This window comes from Leucoraja erinacea, chromosome 8 (assembly GCF_028641065.1).
Source record: "Leucoraja erinacea ecotype New England chromosome 8, Leri_hhj_1, whole genome shotgun sequence".
Lineage (NCBI taxonomy): Eukaryota > Metazoa > Chordata > Chondrichthyes > Rajiformes > Rajidae > Leucoraja > Leucoraja erinaceus.
This window is the reverse complement of record NC_073384.1, coordinates 67918265-67940297: the sequence shown is the minus strand read 5'-3', so window position 1 is coordinate 67940297 and position 22033 is coordinate 67918265. Positions and strand designations below refer to the sequence as shown.

The 22033-nt window shown below is 40.7% G+C and overlaps 1 protein-coding gene across 2 annotated transcripts in view; it reads right to left on the bottom strand.

Moving 5' to 3' along the window:
• LOC129699800 (poly(A) polymerase gamma-like) overlaps positions 1–22033 on the bottom strand; it is a 41893-nt gene that overhangs the window by 13621 nt on the left and 6239 nt on the right. For both annotated transcript variants that reach the window (XM_055639893.1, XM_055639894.1), the window contains exons 3-13: positions 16144–16314; positions 15991–16057; positions 15198–15279; positions 14980–15089; positions 11552–11605; positions 10936–11047; positions 10180–10269; positions 9953–10091; positions 7223–7295; positions 7018–7138; positions 5608–5692 (exon numbers count right to left, since the gene is read on the bottom strand). In XM_055639893.1, coding sequence (XP_055495868.1) covers positions 5608–5692; positions 7018–7138; positions 7223–7295; positions 9953–10091; positions 10180–10269; positions 10936–11047; positions 11552–11605; positions 14980–15089; positions 15198–15279; positions 15991–16057; positions 16144–16314 — 1104 coding nt within the window. The remainder of the gene's footprint in view (positions 1–5607; positions 5693–7017; positions 7139–7222; positions 7296–9952; positions 10092–10179; positions 10270–10935; positions 11048–11551; positions 11606–14979; positions 15090–15197; positions 15280–15990; positions 16058–16143; positions 16315–22033) is intronic.

The window sequence follows — 22033 nt, the reverse complement described above, 5'->3', positions numbered from 1 at the left end:
CAGAAGTGGGATTAACATTTGTTCTGCGACGGACACCAGGGTATGGGTCTGCTTTGACAATAATCGTTGAGCAGGTGAACCCAAGGCAGGGTCACGGGACATGTTGCACAAGTTGAGCAAATCCAGGAATATGTCAGATTTGGCCCCGTGAGAGCGCTCCACGAGTTATTTTGCACTTCGGACAGCCCGTTCAGCCAGCCCGTTAGACTGTGGATACTCAGGGCTGCTGGTGACATGGGGAAAATTCCAGCGTCTGGCAAACTCTCTGAATTGTTGGCTGGTGAACTGGCTGCCATTGTCAGTCAATAGCTTGCCTGGAGATCCATGGATTGAAAACAAAAAATGTTGATTTAGAGTCCTTCTAATAATAAAGACCTCACGTCAAGTCAGATTATACACTGTTTATTTAGAATAAACAACTACAAGTTCTCACTTGAGAGTTCAATTTAGACTGACGAGTGTAGTAGACCGCGACGCTAATAAGCTAGTGGGCGTAACTACAAAAACATGACTCATAGCATGAGCCACTAATCTACAGAACCATCATCTCCAAGGACCTTAAGTGGGGGGCTACCATCGACTCCAGTCAAAAAGGCACAACAGAGGTTGTACTTCCTGCGGCAGCTGAGGAAGCACAATCTGCCACAGGCAATGATGGTCCAATTCTATACGGCCATCGTAGTCTCTCCTCACTTTCTCCATCATGGTCTGGTTTGGCTCAGCCACCAAGCACGACACCCGGAGGTTGCAGCGAATCGTCCGATCAGCTGAGAAGGTTGTTGGCTGTAACCTTCCCTCCATTGACGAACTGTACACGGCAAGGGCCAGGAAGCGAGCGGGTAAGATCATCTCTGACCCCTCTCACCCCGACCACAAACTCATTGAATCGCTTCCCTCTGGAAGACGACTCCGGACTGTCAAAGCTGCCACAACCAGACATAAAAAACAGCTTTTTCCCCCCACGAGTAGTAGCTCTACGCAATAACCAAAAAATCTGTAGCCTCCTTTTGTTCTGGTATTTTATTTAATTCACATATTTAATCAATAATGTTTAATGTTTTATGTATCATTCTTAACTGTCATTGTATGTCATGTTGTCACTTGCGGGCGGAGCACGAGCAAATTCCTTGTATGTGAATACTTGGCCAATAAATGTATTCATTCATAAAAATAGGATGGCCAGGTTATAGTTTGCCAAGAAGTACTTAAAAGAGCAACCACTGTTCTAGAAAAAAGGTCTTGTGGAGGGATGAGATAAAGATTAACATTTCAGAGTGATGGCAAGAGTAAAGTATGGAGGAGAGAAGGAACTGCCCAAGATCCAAACCATACCACCTCATCTATGGAACATGGTGGTGGGGGTGTTATGGCCTGGGCATGTATGTCTGCTGAAAGTACTGCTCACTTATCTTCATTGATGATACAACTGCTGATGGTAGTAGCATAATGAATTCTGAAGTGTACAGACACATCCTATCTGCTCAAGTTCAAAGAAATGCCAAAACTCATTGGCCGACGGTTCATTCTACAGCAAGACAATAATCGCAAACATACTGCTAAAGCAACAAAAGATTTTTTCAAAGCTACAAAATTGTCAATTCTTGAGTGGCCAAGTCAATCACTGATCTGAACCCAATTGAGCATGCCTTTTATATGCTGAAGAGAAAACTGAAGGGGACTAGCCCCCAAAACAAGCATAAACTAAAAATGGCTGCAATACAAGCCTGGCCGAGCATCACCAGAGAAGACACCCAGCAACTGGTGATGTTCATGAATCGCAGACTTCAAGCAGTCATCGCATGTAAAGGATATGCAACAAAATAGTAAACATGACTACTTTCATTTACATGACATTGGTGTGTCCCAAACATTATGGAGCCCTGAAATGGGGAGACTATGTATAAACACTGCTGTAATTTCTACATGGTGAAACCAAAATGTATAAAAATGGCCTTTAATAAAATCTGACAATGTGCACTTTAACCACATGTGATTTTTTTCTAATACATATCGCAAATTGTGGAGTACAGAGGGAAATAAATAAATGATGGGTTTTTGTCCCAAACGTTATGGAGGGCACTGTAAATGCTAGCAGAGTTTACTTTCTTGTTACACAGTATTAGTGAGACCACATTTGGAATACTGTGTACAGTTCTGGGGTCCATACTTAAGAAAGGATGTACTAGCCCTGGAGGCAGTGCAGCGAAGGTTTACAAGATTAATTCCTGCAATGAGGGGATTGACATATGAGGAAAGGTTAAGTAGGCTGGAACTCTACTCTTTGGAGTTTAGAAGAATGAGAGGCGATCTCATTGAAACATATAAGATCGTGAGGGGCCTTGATCGGGTGAATGCACCGAGGATGTTCCCAATGATCGGGGAAACTAGAACTAGGGGACATAGTTGCAGAATAAGGGGGGGCTCTTTTAAAACTGAGATGAGGAGGAACTTCTTCACCCAGAGGGTGGTTAATTTATGGAATTCACTGCCCCAGGGAGCAGTGGAAGCAGAAACTTTAAATATATTTAAGACTAAAATAGATGGTTTTTTAGCTGCCAAGGGGATAAGGGGCTACGGGGAGAGGGCAGGGATATGGACCTAGGTATGGTTAGTATAGTAAGACCTGAGTGATCTCCTGGACAAGTGTCGATCGCCTGGATTGGGGTCGGAGAGGAATTTCCCGGATTTTTTTTCCCGAATTGGACCTGGGTTTTTATCCGGTTTTTTGCCTCCCCCAGGAGATCACGAGGTTCTTGGGGTGGAGAGGGGTGATAGCGGTATAAGGGGGAGGGTAGTGTCTTGTGTTCTGTGTCTTGTGTCTACTGTTTGTGGGTAAGTGTGTCTGTTTAGTGTTCAGCCATGAGCAAATGGCGGTGCGGGCTCGACGGACCTGGTGGTCTACTCTCGCACCTACTTTCTATGTTTCTATACTACCGATTTGACTTGCAGATTAAATTTTTGGGAATCCTGCACCAGCACTCCCAGGTCACGTTGTACCTCTGATTTCTGGATTCTCACTCCATTTAGAAAATAGTCTACGCCTTTATTCCTACTACCAAAATGCATGACTCCACACTTTGCTACCCTACGTTCCATCTACCACTTCTCTGCCCACTCTCCCAACCTGTCCGTCCTTCTGCAGTCCCTGCTTTCACCACACTACCTGCCCTTCCACCTATTTTCATATCATCCACTAACTATGCCACAAAGCCTTCATTCCCCTCTTCCAAATCATTAATATACAACATGAAGAGTAGCAGCCCCAGCACCGACCCTAGCAGAACTCCGCTAGTCACTGGTAGCCAACTACGAAAAGCCCCCTTCATTGCCACTCTTTGTCTTCTGCCATCCAGCCAACCTGCTATCCATGCTAGTGTCTGCCCTTTGATACCGTGGGCTCTCATCTTCCTAAGCAGCCTAACGTGTGGCACTTCATCAAAGGCTTTCTGAAAATCTAAGTAAACAGCTTCTACTGACTCTCCTTTGTCTGTCCTACTATTTACTTCTTCAAAGAATTCCAGCAAATTTGTCAAGTAAGATCTCTCCTTCACATAGCCATGCTGACTTCAGCCTATTTTATCATGAACTTCTAAGTACTCCGTACCCTCATCCTTTATAATAATGGACTCTAAGATCTTACCAACCACCAAAGTCAGATGAACTGCCCTATATTTCCCCACTATTCTGCCTTGCTCCCTTTTTGAGCAGCGGGGTAATATTGGCAATTTTCCCAATTATCTGGGACCACTCCTGACGAGCGATTCCTGAAATATCACTATCAATGCCTCCACAATCTCTAAAGCCACCTCTTAGAACCCGAGGGTGCAGTTCATCCGGCCCAGGTGACTTATCCACCTTCAGCCCCTTCAGTTTCCCAAGCATCTTCTCCACTCCACTAACTTCCACCCGCTGACTCTCTTGAATTTCAGCCACGTTGCTGGTGTTTTCCACTGTGACGACTACTGCAATAAAGTTATTCAATTAATCTGCCATTTCTTTATTCCCATTATCACTTATCCTGCATCCTTCTCAAGCGGTCCAACGTTCACTCTTGCCTCTTTCTACAACTTGTATAACTGCTCCATCTATTGTACTGGAGTTAGACTTGATTGTATTTATGTACGTTATATCTGATCTGTGGATTGCAGGAAAAACAAAGCTTTTTACTGTACCTTGGTACATAATAATCCTAAACCCAAGGTGGTGCTGGAGGACTTAAAATGCACAAATGAAGATGAATTACTAGGACTTGATCAGGTGCACCCTAAGATGTTATGAGAAGCTAGGAAAGAGCCACCGGGCAGGGATATTTATATCATCAATTGCCATGGGCTTGGTGCCAAACAGCAGGGGGCTAATATTATATCTCTATTTAAGAAAGGCTACATGGAAACGCCTTGGAACTTAAGACCAGCAAGCTCTACACCACTGGTGGTCTGATTAGGGATTATCAGCATGGCTTTGTGCACATGAAATCATGCCTCACTAATTTAATCGAGGCGACCAAAACGATTGATGACGGCAGAGCTGTAAACGACTACATGGACTTTGGGTAGGACTAAAATGCCTCATGGTCGGCTGTTTTGGAACGTTAGATCACATGGGATCTAGGGTGAGCGAGACAACTGGATACAAAAATAGATTGAAGTTCGGGGTTGTTTTTTCAGGCAGGAGGCTTGCAGCAAGTGGTGTGCCATGGGGGTCAGTGCTGGGTCAAGATGTTAGACTTTGGTAAAAACAAACCAGGGCAGGAGGATTGCACAGTAAATGGCAGGGCTCTGGGGAGTGGTAGAGAGAGAGAAAGAGAGAGAGAGAGAGAGCGCGAGAGAGAGCGCTAGGGATGCCTGAAAGTGGCGACACAGATAGACATGGTGATGAAGGTGGCATTTGGTATGCTTACCTTCATCAGTTAGGACATTAAGTACAGGAGTTGGGACATCAGGTTAAAGTTGTACAAGATGTTGTTAATGCCACATTTGGAGTGTCGTGTGCAGTTCTGGTTGTCCTGCTATGTGAACAATGTCACCAAATAAGAAAAGACACAGAAAAGATTTGAAGATACTACCCAGTTTGGAATGTTTGAGTTACAACGACAGCCTGGATTTCTTTTTTTCCTCTGGAAACTTGGAAGCTGAAGGGTGAACTTAATGATTTATAAAATCACGAGGGGCATTGACAAGATGAATAGCCATAGTCTTTTCCCAGGATAGGGGAGTCTATAAACTAGAGAGTATTAGGTTTAAGGTGAGGGGGGGGGGGGGGGGGGGGGGGGGGGGGGGAGGAAAGAGATGCAAATAGGAGCAAAGGGACAACTTTTAACAGAGTTAAATGAGATGCCAGAGGAAATGATAGGCAGATAAATTTAAAACAAAAAACCAGAAACAGGTAGATGGATAGGAAAGCTTTGAAGAAATATGTGCCACGCTAGTGGTATTAGCTCATTTAGCATGCACAAAATTAGCCGAATAACCTGTTTACATGAAATGATTCAGTATCTCTCCAAAGCAGACGGAAAACACCCAAAAGTCTGCAAGGATTACAACACCACAACACCCAGGATTACAACACCACAACTTTAATGTAGCCATTGAAAAATAGTACACTCACTTGTATTTTTGAAAGAAGTTGGGTGGTTCAAAAAGTTTAGACCAGTCTGTCTTGCCTTGCAGAATGTTATCAGTGATGGCCAGACCTAACAGCGGCAATATAAAACTAGAATAAATTTCAACACTTAGTGCAAATAAAATAAAGAACATTTAACAAAACTTTAGGTTCTACAAATGTTTTAAATGAAGAAGATTATCCAACATTATTGATCTGTTTGTGCCTCATGTTTGTAAGCTAGCAGGAGGTGAATACTGGATGTCGAGGGATGGAGCAATAGATGTACTTGTTGGTGGTGTAGAAGTGATCTAGAGTATTAACACCCTTCATGGGACAGGAGACATGCTATTGATATTTGGGTAGCATGTTCGTGATGTTTGCATGAATGGTCGCCAGTGATGAATAGGGCATCAGGATTTGCTGTCTCAAGAGAGCCGTCAGCTAAGTATAATTCATCCCTGGCAAGCTTTCAATCCTTGGCACAACTTACAAGGATTGAAAATTTATGGTCAATTCTCCTACCATCCTCTCATCTTGTCTCAACAGCATAGGATATATAAAATTGGGATCCTGTAACTTTTCATATTTAGTTTTCATTTCAAAAATATATCTACAACTGGTATGTTTTCAGCTTTATACATAGTGCTGGAGTCGCAAGGAATTGCAGATGCTGGAATCTTGTATAGAAGACAAAGATAGACACAACAAGCTGGAGTAACTCAGCAGTACAGGCGTCATCCCTAAACCAGCATCTGCAGTTCCTCCTTACACATAGAACACAAAGTGTTGGAATAACTCAGTGGCTCATGCAGCATCTCGTAAACTTAGTAATGTGACATACACTACAACTCTAGTTGTACTTCAAAATTGATTATTCTAAGAAATGACAGTTTTAAATACATGAAGTTGTGTTTAGAGGTAATAATCTAACTTTTGTTCAAAAATATTATTGTACCTTAAATCAGCACCTTTTACTAAACCCATCTCTAATTTAGACTACTTCAATAATGTGCTCTCTACAAACTCCTGCCTCCAATGTCAAATACACTGACCAAACTCCAAATGTGTTTTTTGCTATCAGATACTCCACTGGCAATAAATTAAAAGTGGAATCAATTCAGTTGATACTTCAAAGAGCATACCAAGTTACAAATCAAGAATCTCACACTACTTACTGAAAATATATTCTAAATCACATGCCAGCAATATCCTAGGACCAAAACTTGACCATTCAACACCAAGTAGATCATGATAAATCTGTAGCCTAAGTATAATGGTAAATTGCAAATGATTCAAAGAGCTATTGCTCAAATGTATAGACTTTGCAGCCTATATTAGCAAACCAGAGGAAACTAGTCATTAATATTACAGTACAAAAGCTGCAAAGTATATTAAGAATGAAAAAAACGAAACCTTGCTTGAATTCTTCTACCATTATTGTTCGAGTTGATGAAGATACATTAAATGTAGAGTTCTGCTGTGGGTAGGCAGGAGTTATTATTGGCATCAAATGGTATCTGTCAGATGGATTCACCTATTTAAAAAAAAAATTAAAAAAATTAATAGCGCACAATAAACATTAAATTAAATCAACTCTCTGTACTGTGCCAAGACATACCCGTGGATCCCAAACTGGCAGATTCAAGTTACTATCTTCTGGTTGCTTCAGCAAGACTGGATTTGGCCACTCCCTGGGAAAAAAAATTAAAATAACTAAATGATCAATAAGTAAAGATAACAAAACAAACACTATCACAGGTCCAATAGTAAGCATGGTTTTAGGTTTCTAAGAATGTACATTCGCAAACGCAGCAAAGTTGCTGTAGGCTGCCTGCCTCCAATCAGATCGCCATCAGATATATAGATCACCATCAACATGAAAATAAAAGATTACAATGTTGGTGCCATTGTTAAATGCTGTAAAAAACAATATTTGCAGTTAAATTATTTGAGAGGATCAATGGACACCAAAAATACTTGTTAAACGCGTTTGACATTCTGCTGGAACTGTATTTATGTAATATCAAAATCCAATGGTCCAAGACTACCTCCTCCAACCCGCAACTGAATTTGTTTTGCAATATAAACGCACAATGATTTCCAATCAAAATTGCTGGATTATTGGTTCGGTTTAAATACTGGGTTCTTAGAACTCCAGCGAATCATAACACAAAACAGGTTTATAGACTTAGTGAAGTATTAATACTACAATTGTACAATAATAGTATTTTGCAAAGAGTAACAAACAAAATTGCACATTTGCCTAGTTTTGACATTCCTCAGGATAAATATTGTAATCGTTGCTGCCATTTGCAACAAAGGAAACATAGAAACATAGAAATTAGGTGCAGGAGTAGGCCATTCGGCCCTTCGAGCCTGCACCGCCATTCAATATGATCATGGCTGATCATCCAACTCAATATCCTGTACCTGCCTTCTCTCCATACCCTCTGATCCCCTTAGCCACAAGGGCCACATCTAACTCCCTCTTAAATATAGCCAATGAACTGGCCTCGACTACCCTCTGCGGCAGAGAGTTCCAGAGATTCACCACTCTCTGTGTGAAAAAAGTTCTTCTCATCTCGGTTTTAAAGGATTTCCCCCTTATCCTTAAGCTGTGACCCCTTGTCCTGGACATCCCCAACATCGGGAGCAATCTTCCTGCATCTAGCCTCTCCAACCCCTTAAGAATTTTGTAAGTTTCTATAAGATCCCCTCTCAATCTCCTAAATTCTAGAGAGTATAAACCAAGTCTATTCAGTCTTTCTTCATAAGACAGTCCTGACATCCCAGGAATCAGTCTGGTGAACCTTCTCTGCACTCACTCTATGGCAATAATGTCCTTCCTCAGATTTGGAGACCAAAACTGTACGCAATACTCCAGGTGTGGTCTCACCAAGACCCTGTACAACTGCAGTAGAACCTCCCTGCTCCTATACTCAAATCCCTTTGCTATGAAAGCTAACATACCATTTGTTTTCTTCACTGCCTGCTGCACCTGCATGCCTACTTTCAATGACTGGTGTACCATGACACCCAGGTCTCGCTGCATCTCCCCTTTTCCTAGTCGGCCACCATTTAGATAATAGTCTGCTAGGTATTCCCCAAATTAGTGACAAAAAGACAATAGGTGCAGGAGTAGGCCATTCAGCCCTTCGAGCCAGCACCGCCATTTAATGTGATCATCCCCAATCAGTACCCCGTTCCTGCCTTCTCTCCATATCCGCTAATTTTAAGAGCCCTATCTAGCTCTCTTGAAAGCATCAGTTCTCTCTTGAAAGCATGTAAACATAATTCTAGCACAATGTCAAATTAGTTTTTCACCAATATTTTGGTGCTCCTTGGACCCTCCTAAATTACATGATTTTTAGTCTAGAATTAATCTTGTGGCTTTAATTTATAATTCCAATTGATAGCAACATTGTTCATTCACCTCAAACTTCAAAAAGTTCTGGAATAAGTATATTCTGCATGTATGTGAACAATCAAGGGGAAATTGAAACATTTTTATCAGGACATAAAAACATTGGGGTTAGGAGGATGATTGAATGGCACGGTAGACTTGATGGGCCGAATGGCTTATTTCTACTCCCATCACATGATCTTATGATAAGAAATTGGAGAAGGAATTGGTAATTCAGCCTTTAGGAAAATAGTCTACTCCACTGGTGCAAAAACAATATTATCCTTCTGTAGTCAACAATGGAATCCCCTCAGTCCCTTGGGGAATATCAAAGATTTACAAAACTGAGGTGAAGCGATGTCATATCAATCCAAAATGTCTAACTCATGCCAAGACTTTCCTCCAATTCCAACTCGTTATGCCAAGACTATTCCCTCCAAAAACAAGTCCCCACCATCTTCATTGCCAAGTTTCTAAATTTGCCTGCGACACATTAAAAAGTTAAATTTCAAATTCTAAAATATGTATTTTGTTCATGCTGTTTTAGTTATCCTGGTACAAAATCTCACAAGCATTCATTATAGTTTAATAACATACCACAATAAAACTCCATTAATCTGCAATCTGACTATTTGGAATTTAGAAATCCTGATCTTTCAGCACCTATCTTACCATGTTCCCTTTAAACTGACTAAGGTCACAGTCTGGAGTTCACAGGAAATTATATTACTATAATCACATCTAATAAAAAAATTAAAAGTGTGTTGAGGTTTGTAGATGGTCTGGAAAAGGTGCCAGTCCAGCACCCACATAGATCCAAGCATGCCATTGGAGTTTTACTTTAAAAGTTTTACCTTAAGCTCAGATTTCACTTTCTGCAAAATTAACAAGAAAACAAAATGGAAGCTGTTAGAATATCTTGACAAGTTCAAAGGTATTACTCACCATTTAGAAAAGACTAGAAAAAACTTGTGGACTAATGTGGACGCAACTGCATTAGGGTACAACTGACAGGTCCTTGCTACAAGCATAGCCCATGAGACACCACCAAGGAATCCAAGCATATTAGAGTATATACCACGCCCTAGGTTAGATTATTACAGTACAATTAGCATGTTTTCCAATCACAAATATCTAACAAATAATTTAAGTTTAACATCTGGTTCACTTACTTTTTGCCCACAGTTTAATGGCTCTAAGAGTCATTCTGAAATTCTCTTTATTTGGTACTAGATGAAGAATTTCATCTGTAACTCTGCAACCTATCAGATATGAAATGGTTATTAAGTAGCATTGAATGTAAATTACCACCAAATTCACAGGAGCACAGTTTTTCTGACAACATTTTAAACTTAGAGGAATTTCAGACACCAACTCATAGCCCAAACCCCCACATCTCAGATGAGGGCATATCTGAGAATCTTGGTAGCAACACGATCAGTTACATGGAAAGAGAAACATCTCATAAGTGTCCTTTCTATTGGCCACCAGAACATTTATTGCATGGATCTATCTATCACCTCGCAGTAGCGTAAGAGCACTAGCTGAATCATGGTGTTTATTTAAAACACTACAATGAATATGATCTTTACCATGCACCAACTGCAAGAAAAGTGCAGTAAACAGCATCAACAACTAAACAGGGTATTTTTTATCACAACAAACCCGGGGATTTATGGGGGGGGGGGGGTAAAGATTATGGGGAAATCCTCCACGGTTCGACCATCCCCATAGTGCAAGATGCCATGTTGGCTGGTGTTCAGTCATTACTGGTCTACCAGTCCTACTGCAGACTGGAATGAAAGATACCTTTGCAATATTTTCCTCATTTTTTTTATACTAGCTAAAACAAAGAAGACAGATGATATTCTTTTTAGTGTCCAAACTGATTAATTTAATAGTCGACATCAATTCAGTGGTTTGCATACCATTCAAACTTCGTATACATCGAATATCAAGGTTCTTCAATCGAGAATCATCTCTGAGGTCTAAATTGTCTGGAATGGTTTGTAAAGCCAGCCTAGCAAAAACGAGATCAATCTGAAAGTTAAAAAAGAGAGATTGACATCATTATGGTATTGTAACTTATTTATTCTGTAGCTGTTTCTCGAAAAGGAGATTGCCAACAGTTGGGACATTAGGTTAATTTAGCAAAATTCTCTCAAAAATGCCGGAGCATACAACTTGATTAACACAGTACATTAGGCTTGAAGCTTTAATCTTTACGCAAGCATTATTCCCATTTTAAAAAAAGCAAATTGTAGGCGACATCTTCCTGCTAAACAGACTGTGGATCTACCATTCACAAGAGGTTTTCAATCCAGCGGAGTTCAGTTGGAATATTGACCGGATTAAAAGGCGTTTCTCATGAAGATGAATGGGCGTATAAACGATTACACAAGTCCCAAACATCCCAATTTGAGGCTCAGGATTAAAAGCCTTCAGAAATCTGTACAATAGGTAGTCATCCTGATAAATGTTAGAAATAAAAACACTCAATTCTCTTCCAAATAGGTGCAATTGAACCGTCGGAAACAACCTCACCTCAATGTTATTCAGTTCAAATTTGATAACTGGAACAAAGGCATCCTCCACTGCCTGCAAATTAAAAAGGGCAGAAGTCAGATATGCAGATCATTAATAAGGAACCTTTAACAAAAACTCAGAGAGTAATCTAGGTCAATTTCAAAGTAACTGCATATTCTTCACATTTCCCCCCAATTATATTTGGCGGCAGCCAAATTATCAATTTAAATTCAATAATAACTAATCATAACTTAAAAATCAATTGTTCTAAAGCTGCATATGGAAAGAAATAAGAAACTGTTTACAGATTCCATGGCTAATATCTTCAAAAAAGCCTGCAGAACTGTATCTCTACATTTTTTTAAACCAATAGTTGGCACCCAAAAGAATGCCTTAATGTCACAAAAATGTTGAAGTAAATGAACACAAAAACACCCACAGCATCTTAAAAGACAAACATTCAATTAAAACATCAATATTCTTCCCATTTGGCTAGTGGAAAAGAGTGTGCCTCCCTTCAAAAGTGTTTAACTGTCTTTTGAAGGGAAAATGAAAAATGAACTGAAAAATGAACATGAACAAAATTCTTACTTGCAGGTACTTTGTCGGAACCTACATTTGGGCAAATAGGGGTCGAGCCCAAGAAGATTGTATAAAGATTTCCTACCACTAGATGCAGTAAAAATAGTAGGAATAAAATTGAGTGTTTTAGCAACTATGGTTCAAAGTCGTGGATCCAAGATGGTCATACATAAATACTAATAACACCACACCTGGAACTTGAAGGAGGCTCTAAAGGATAACAAAAGTAAGTAGTAGACAATGTTCCTGTTGTAATAAGTAAGGCAATGCTACCAATTAATCAGAACAGAAATATTACCACACACTTGCACCAAGGGCCTTGACCATAGAATGGAATGAAGCTCTCAATTTAAGGCAGTATTTACAAATGTGAGTGAAAGTGCAGATGATATTGAAGTATTTAGGCAGCAATAAATAAAAAGGAAATTACTCCTCAATAACTCTTGCTTTACCTAAATAAATTTTGTAGTTTCACTACGACTGTGATCATTAGAGTATTAAATAGAATGAGGGACCCTTTTAAAAGTTAATAAGTTTTAGGCCCTGAGACAAGTAGAAGAATCAATGATAGATTTTAAATAAAGCAACAAAGCTAGAGTATTTAATTCAATTCCAAAGTATTCGGGGAGCATACTTAAAAAAAGCAGATGAGCAAAACTAATGTACTTTCAAAATACATTTAAAATCCCCAATAATTGAAAAATAAGCAAGTTAAGAAAACAGTTTAATGGCAGGTTATGTGTACGCAATTACGACAGTATGAGGAGAGCTGTCTTCTTTGAGCTGCTTCTCATGATAGTACCACTACAGTACTGTTGAATAAGGAGTAACAGGATTTAACCCACCAATGAAAATAGATCAATTTGTTTATGTACAAAAACCCCAGTTCGTACACATTTCCCAAACCCCACCCTGACCATCGGTTTAGTTTAGAGATACATTGCAGAAACAGGTCCTTCGGCCCACCGAGTCCACACCGACCAGCGATCCCCGCACATTAACACTACCCTATACACACCAGGAACAATTTACATTTATTCCAAGCCAATTAACCTACAAACCTGTATGTCTTTGGAGTGTGGGAGAAAACCAAAGATCTCAGCGAAAACCCACGCTGGCGGAGAACGTACAAACTCTTTTCAGACAGCACCCTTAGTCGGGATTGAACCTGGGTCTCTGGCGCTGGTCGGCAGCAACTCTACTGCTACCACCCTGATCAATAGAAATAGATCCCAAAACATGCTATTGATTTGTTTTAAGATGAAATAACACTGACCAGGCATGGATTGCATATGCAATAACACTGAGCAAGTCATCCAGACATGAATAAAGTGTGAGCCATGCCAAAAGGGACAGACTGATATGACTCAAAACATTTAACATCAATTTAAACACTACTCAATCTAAACTTGATAGATGGGTGTTATTGAATTGCCAAAATCTAAACAATTTTACAATTCAAAATTTTTTCATGGCTTGTTCTTCTCGTCCTTATTGGACGGTAGAAGTTCTAGCTTTGACAGGTGCTGTCAAGGTAGAGTTATTGAGCAACTGCAGTGCACTGTGTTGAGGATACAGACAATATGCCAATGATGAAGAGAGTGAATGGAAAGTGGAATGGATGGGGTGCCAGTCAAAAATGCTGCTTTGTTTTGAGCAACATTGGAATTGCACTAATCCAAATAGAATCTAATTCTATTCCACTCACAGCTGTTAGATTTGGGAAATTTGGTGACAAATCACTCTTTGCAGCACAGGTAACTATTACCCCTATGTGTCAGGTCCAGTTTTTGGTATCCTGGTATCCAAGATATTGATAGTGGGGTGCAAGGCGATATCATCGGATGTAAAAGATTAATGGTTAGGTTTGATTATTCATTTTCTTTTCAGCAGAAATATATACTCAGTTAATTTCCCATGTAGTCAAGTAGATGTCAGTATGCAGCTAGACAGCATAGCTTTAAATTTGGCTAATTTGGAGATGTGTATCTGCAGCATTACTACCAGGGTGTGATCCGATTCCATATCCTCTGCCTAGTTTAATGCTTGCGGACATTTATTGATACGTGTCAATACAATTGGCTATAACCTGGTCTCTAGTGATGGTATAGTCCTGAATCATGCATGTGCCGTCACTATTAATGTGGACGATGACTCTCCAAGGAAATACAATGTCTAAATAACAGCAGGAAGAGAAGCTATTATTGGAATGGTGCTATTTTGAATATACAGGAATTTCATAATGCAAGAGCACTTACATGGATACAGAGAATGGAAACAGATGGCACTGTCATCTCTCCATAACATTATTGCAAAATAACAGAGGATATTGGAAGTCAAGATGAGAATGTGAGCATGGACAATATATGACATAATATACCTGACAATCTTAGAAAGAAAATGATTAAGGAACTTAACCAATTAAAGCCTCAGATGATCTCTTGGGGATTATTAGAAAGAAAACACATCAATTAATTCCCATTAAATGCAGAAAAAACTTGGACAAAAACTCAGATCAGGCAGCGTTTATGGAAAGAGAAAAAGAGTTCAGCTTGAAGACCCTTCTTCAGAAGTTCAGCCTTTTTTTTGTTTATATTTTGGAGATCCGTTGTCTGCAGTTTTTTTTAAAAAAATGAGCAATTACCATTCTATCTTTGGGGCAAAAAATGAAACGTCGGTCTAAGATTCACACCAAAGTATCATGATGACAAATCGATTATCACATTAATATAATTTATTCAAAATCTAGAACACAAAAAACAAATATTGAGACAGAAATAACCTAAATACAGAAAACGTTAGTCTGATAACCACAGACAAATCAATTTGGAAAGAGCCGATTATAAAAAAATGTGATACATTACCCGCAGGTCTTTGATTCCTTCTTGTTGCTTCAGCTTTTCAAAGAAGGATTGAAAAAAGTCACTCCTTTCTATATGACGCGGAGCAACACAGAGCGCATCAATATCAGCACCTGCAGGTTATTAACAACCCAAGAAAGTACCATAGTTTCAGATTAGGCAAAAATAGCATTTGGTACTTACTATTTTATTACGTTAGAATAAATGTTACTTGTGTATACCTTTTGTATGCACTCCCAGTCGATACGAGCCAAATGTGAATATTTTCCCACCAACATTTACTATAAGCGATGGTGGTAGATTCTGGGAATAAGATTTAAAACTTGTTAACAGGTGCTATGCTCTACTACATTTGTGTAATAAAATAATTATTTTAATATACCATCAAAAAGGGAAATGCACAATAGCTAAATATCCTTTAAGGACGAGTGTTCAAATGTATTTACATTGTCTGTTAAAACATATGGTAATTGAAGTCGCACTTGGGCTGCAGGAGCATTTCTGCATCAAACACAAGATGTTTTAAACTGCTACACACTATCCCACTCAATTGATCATATTCCTCTTCAAAGTGTAGACATTAAACATTAAAAATGGAATCACTAAAGCTATTTAGTGATAATAGATATACCTTTTCCCATAAGTGACAAGCAATAGCGATCTAAAAATCACATTTATCAAAATATTCAAATCTTCTTACACACAATTACGTAGAAACATGAGAATTATTAGCTGTTTAAAATTACAGCAAAACTAAACTTAATCCCAAGAGGTTACATTTCTCCTTTGGAGTGAGAACTTGCTAGCTATTGTAACTGCATTGCAGGTGGTATTGGAATCAAAATAGCAAACAAAATAAAGGAACATCACAAAAGCTAAGTTATAACATCAACCACAACTGAAGATTTCATTGAAAATACAAAAGCACTACTACTACTTACTACTATTACTTGTAACATAACCTACTAATAACATTTTATAATTTATAATATTTCACTTTAACAAGATCTTTACCTTTGTTTCGCTGATCTCTGAGATCCATTCTTTAACCAAATTGTTTAATTTACCCAAAACAACAAATCTGAAACATTAAAGGAAACTATTACTATTGTTCAATTGGAAACAAAATGGAAAATCAGCCAGTAAAAACTGTATCAAAGTTACCACCTATGGTTTAATTCCTCTTCCTCTTCAAATACTCCAAATGGCTTCAAAGCCTCAATCAGCCTCTGGGTGGAAATATCATCTACATCCTTGGGATGGGCAAGACTAATTGGAGAAGTGATCCCATAATGCTTCTGAGCCTCTTGAGACTGAGGCCCCAGCATAACATTGCCGCTGCAAAAGGAAGTAAAGATTTCATTACATATTGTAAAGCGAAGTGTACCAATGCTAAGACCAGTTGATATATAGCAAACTGCCTCACCTTATCTGTAGAAATACAAATGTTTGATCATCCTACAAAGGGTTCATTTTTGCAATAATCCTACAGAACCTGACTAAAGTAATTTTCCCATAGAAAGTCAAGTATTATCTGTTATTATTCCATTATCTGTTATTTGCACTTTATCAATTTATTTATTCATGTGTGTGTGGCGGCTCCCAAGGGTCGTCCCATTATACTGCCGAACCCCTCGGCACAGGAGTGGTGCAGTCCGGAGGCGGTCCTTAGCCGGAGGGTATAAAAGGCAGGGTTTGGGTGCCATCTTCCCCTGGTTTCTTCTTCCCCTGAACCGGGAGGAATTAAAGTAAAGTGCTTCTCAAACTTCGGACTACTTGCCTCATTTTGAGACCCACGCACTACATTGATGCCCACCGGACGCCACTCCAGAGGCCGTACGAGGGCCTGTTCCGGGTGCTGGAACACGGGCAGTCGACTTTTGTCCTGGACATGGGGGGCCGGCCGGAGGCCGTGTCGATTGACCGTTTAAAGCCGGCGCACCTGGACATTGACCAGCCGGTGCTGGTTGCTCAACCTCGGCCCCGAGGGCGTCCCCCCTCACGACTCCCTCCACCTGTCACTCCACCTGTCCTCCCGCCGGCCCCTCGACCTGTCCCTCCACCTACGCCCCCGCAAGCCCCGGGATCTGCTGACTTCCGCACGCGGGCCGGCCGGGTCGTGCGCCCGCCGGTGCGTTTTGTGCCTCTGCTTCTGGGGGGGGGGTCCTGTGGCGGCTCCTAAGGGTCGTCCCATTATACTGCCGAACCCCTCGGCACAGGAGTGGTGCAGTCCGGAGGCGGTCCTTAGCCGGAGGGTATAAAAGGCAGGGTTTGGGTGCCATCTTCCCCTGGTTTCGTCTTCCCCTGAACCGGGAGGAATTAAAGTGAGGACTACTTGGCTCATTTTGAGACCCACGCATTACATGTGTATATATTTATATAATGATATATGTTTTGTAGTAAATGCCTACTATGTTCTGTGTGCTGAAGCAAAGCGAGAATTTCATTGTCCTATCAGGGGCACATGACAATAAACTCACTTGAACTTGAAGTATTCTTGGTAAAAATGAACAGAGTGTTCCAGAACTTCAATTACCACAACATGCTGGAGTAATTCAGCAGGTCAGGCAGCATTTCCGGAGAAAATTGACAGGTGATGGTTAGGTCGGGACCCTTACTCAGACTGCGGAGGAGGGGGTGGAAGAAGAGAAGAGAGAAGGCTAGAAGAGATATGGGGCAGTACAATGCTTAGCAAGTGATAGGATACAGTTGATTGGGTGCTTTGGTTCAGCAAAGGCCAGAGATAAGGATTGTAGAGGTGCAAATTGTGAAGACAGAGGAAGGAATGAAATTGGTGCAGGTCCAGGTGGAATGGATAGGACGACAAAATAAGAACAAATAAATAAGGGGGCATAAGGTTTGTAGATTAGTTACCCAAAATTGGAGAATTATGAAAATTGGTACTCTCACTCTGGCAGTGGAGGCAGCCTAGGACAGAAAGGCCATTATGGGAATGGGAAAAGAAGTTAAAGTGGTTAGCAACTGAAAAATCCAACTGGTCTTGGTGGACCGAATGAAAGTGTTCGGCGACATGGTTGTCTAATTTGTGCTTGGTCTCGTAAAAGTAAAAAAAGGGGCCAAATCGGAAACACCATATGCAGTATATGAGGTTAGAGGAGGTGCACGTGAACCTCTGTCTCACCAGGAAGGACTGCTGTGGTTCCTGGATGGATGTGTGGAAGGAGATTCAATGACGGGTATTACATCTGCTGCGGTCGCAAAGGAAGGTTCCAGGGGAGGGGGTAGTTCAGGTGGGAAGGAATGATTGAACCAAGGAGCCAAAGAGGGAGCCATCTCTGCAGAAGGCAGAAAGGGGCGTTCAAGATGGCTGCGCTGCCTTAGCAGCTGCGGCTCGCCTGCAGTCCATTTGTTTTTTCTTTTTTTGTTTATTCTTTTGTCGTTAGTTAATTTTTAGTTTTATTTTATTATGTTGTGTATGGGTGTGGGGGGGGGGGGGGGGGGGGGGGGGGGGAACTGTGTTTTTTTGGTCTCTTCCTTCGGGGTGATGCAACTTCTCTTGTCGTATCCCCCGTGTCCGTCTCCGCCGCGACCCGACAACGGAGCTGTGGCGTTCTGGCGGCAGCAGTGACCCGACAACGGAGCTGTGGCATTCTGGTGGCAGTGGTGACCCGACAACAGAGCTGTGGCGTTCCGGCGGCAGTGGCGACCCGACAACGGAGCTGTGGCATTCCGGCGGCAGCGGCGACCCGACCTCGTCGGGAGCTCACAGGTCGCCTCGGAGCAGAGGGAGAACAAGGAGGGAAGAGACAAGGACTTTAAGATTTTTGCCTTCCATCACAGTGTGGAGGTGCCTGGTGAACTCACAGTGGTGGATGTTAAATTTGTCTTTATTGTGTGTTTTTGTCATTTTTATTATATGTATGACTGCAAGGCAACAAAATTTCATTCAGACCGAAAGTTATTGTCATTCAGACCTTTAGGTCTGAATGACAATAAAGGCTACTTTGACTTTGAAGGAATGATGTCACTAGTGGTGGGATCACATTGAAGATGGGGTGAAAGATAGGGACCGAGTTCAGAGCTCTGTCCCTGTTCTGTCTAGGGTGGAGGGGAGAGGGCGAGCGAGAGCAGAACCAGGACACAGAGGAGAGTGGGTGAGAGAACCATCTATGACAGCACGGGGGAAGCCATGTTGATGAAAGAAAGAGGACATCTTGTATGACCCAGTATGTCCCAAAATAGGGGCGGACGCAGCAGAAACAGAGAAAGTGAGAGTAGGTCCGGTCCTTTTCAACCTTTATCAACTCCAATAACTTTCAATTTCCAAGCAATCAATGCCTCATCTTCATAAATAGACATTCAGTCCCATTACACGTCCATCCCCCCCAACAGGAAGGTCTCAAGGTCCTCCTGCCCTTCTTTGAACAGAGACCCAATTTCCCTCTACTAACACTCTCCATCACTTGGCTGAACTTGCCTTCACCCTCAACAACTTCTCATTTGACTTCACTCACTTTCATCAAGTTAAAGGTTTAGCCATGGGCACTCACACAGGCCATGAAATGTTTACTTATTTAACTACTGTATTCCATTTACTTCCTGCTTTGGTTTTGAGACTCTGAATACATTACTCTCGCTGCCCATTCACAGTTAATTTCTTCAGTCATCTTTCCACTTGCTTTTTTCCCCTTAAACTGCAAACCAATTTGCCAGATATACACAATTTCTACATAGTGGCACCAACACATGTTAGGGGAAGGAGCAGTGGTTGTGGGAACAATTGCAGAGATAGTTCTGCAATGGAACCGGTAACAAAATCGATCCTTTGAGCAAGTAAACTGCACACCAAAGCGTGCAAACCAGAAACACGTTGTCCAGAAGGCCAGCAGGTATTGTGTTAGCAGATTTAACACAAAAGATTTATGAAGCAGAGATAATTTGCCAGTGGGCCTATGCACATGGTCTACTTAAATTGTCAACTTAATACCCAAGTATTATGCTTAATACTAAGGGCATTGGAGTACAGCAAAAGCATTTTAAAACAAACTTTCAAAATGTCACAAGTCAGCTTAACAGACTTGTTACTTAAAGCTTAGATCCAAAAAGCACACAAAACAAATTTCTTCTTTGGTAACAATAAACATGCTGCGGTCAGTGAAAACTTGACAAGCAAGCACAGGTTTACTTCCAAATTCACCATTAATCTAAGAGTTCCAATTATCTTTTCCCGTTACAACCAATGTCCACCGATCCTTTCAAAACATGAATCGATGATTCAATTGTATAATGCCTGTTAATCCAGATGTGTAGTGTTAAAAGAGTTGAAGTAGTAGCTACTTTGCAGGATGCGCTTACATCAAATATGAACACTTAAAAAAAGTTTTAAGCAAAAATGGTTCGCAACTGCATCAGTAATGCTACAGTTAAAATGTTATGGATGTAATTTATTTGTGTCTTAAATTAATATTTTTTAAACATCAGCAAACTAAAGTGATAAATTTAAGATTTTGTTGCAACATAAAATACAGTGCCCTCCATAATGTTTGGGCCAAAGACCCATGATTTATTTATTTGCCTCTGTACTCCACAATTTGATATTTGTAATAGAAAAAAGTTACATGTTGTTAAAGTGCACATTGTCAGATTTTATTAAAGGCCATTTTTATGCATTTTGGTTTCACCATGTAGAAATTACAGCTGTGTTTATACATAGTCCCCCCCATTTCAAGGCACCATAATGTTTGGGACACATGGCTTCACGGGTGTTTGTAATTGCTCAGGTGTGTTTAATTGTCTCCTTAATGTAGGTAGAAGAGAGCTCTCAGCACCTAGTCTTTCCTCCAGTCTTGCCATCACATTTGGAAACTTTTAGCTGTTTATCAACACGAGGACCAAAGTTGTGCCAATTAAAGTCAAAGAAGCCATTATGAGACTGAGAATCAAGAATAAAACTGTTAGAGACATCAGCCAAACCTTAGGCTTACCAAAATCAACTGTTTGGAACATCATTAATAAGAAAGAGAGCACTGGTGAGCTTACTAACCGCAAAGGGGCTGGCAGGCCAAGGAAGACCTCCACAGCTGATGACAGAAGAATTCTCTCCATAATAAAGAAAAATCCCCAAACACCCGTCTGGCAGATCAGAAACGCTCTGTGTCAGGTGTGGATTTGTCAATGACCACTGTCCACAGAAGACTCCATGAACAGAAATACAGAGCCTACACTGCAGATGCAAACCACTGGTTAGCCGTAAAAATAGGTTGGCCGGGTTACAGTTGTCAAAAAGTACTTAAAAGAGCAACCACAGGTCTGGAAAAAGGTCTTGTGGACAGATGAGATGAAGATTAACATATCAGAGTGATGGCAAGAGCAAGTATGGAGGAGAGAAGGAACTGCCCAAGAACCAAAGAATACCACCTCATCTGTGAAACACATTGGTGGGGGTGTTATAGCCTGGGCATGTCAGGGCTCTCACTTAACTTTTTTTCCTCCGTTGCCAGCCGGGCAACGTTGGCAGCTTTTTAGGTTGCCAAATGACAGTTTAGGTGGTCATTTAAGACGGCTTGCCATGATGCGTGTGATAATGTGTTTTGACGAAGTGAGTTGGAATTATGCTCAATGAAGCATTCACATATTATTTCAGCTTCAAATAAAGTCACAAACTAAACATATTCATCACTCAAGACATGATATATACCACGATGACATGCAGCAAAATTATAATACAGTACCTCAACTCTTTTTACATGTTGCAATGAATGAAATTTCTATTATTACTTTCCACTTCCAAACAAAAATGTGGTTGGATTATTCAGCCTATGATCAACCCGTGTCAATAAATCCTGGACCATGGTAACATATATGCTTAACAATGCACACTACAGATTGATGCAAGCATGTTTTCTGTGAAGGACTGAAAATTATCATGACATGGCCATAGCATGGGTCTTTTCCTCTTGAATCTTCAATCTCTGTTGTGCCCAGTCACAGCAAAATAAGTTGATAAAGAATTGAATCGATCTGTTTGACACCTTTGAAGGTAGACACAGTAACAACATCAAGAGGGGAAAAATAGATACATAATATATCCTTTCTG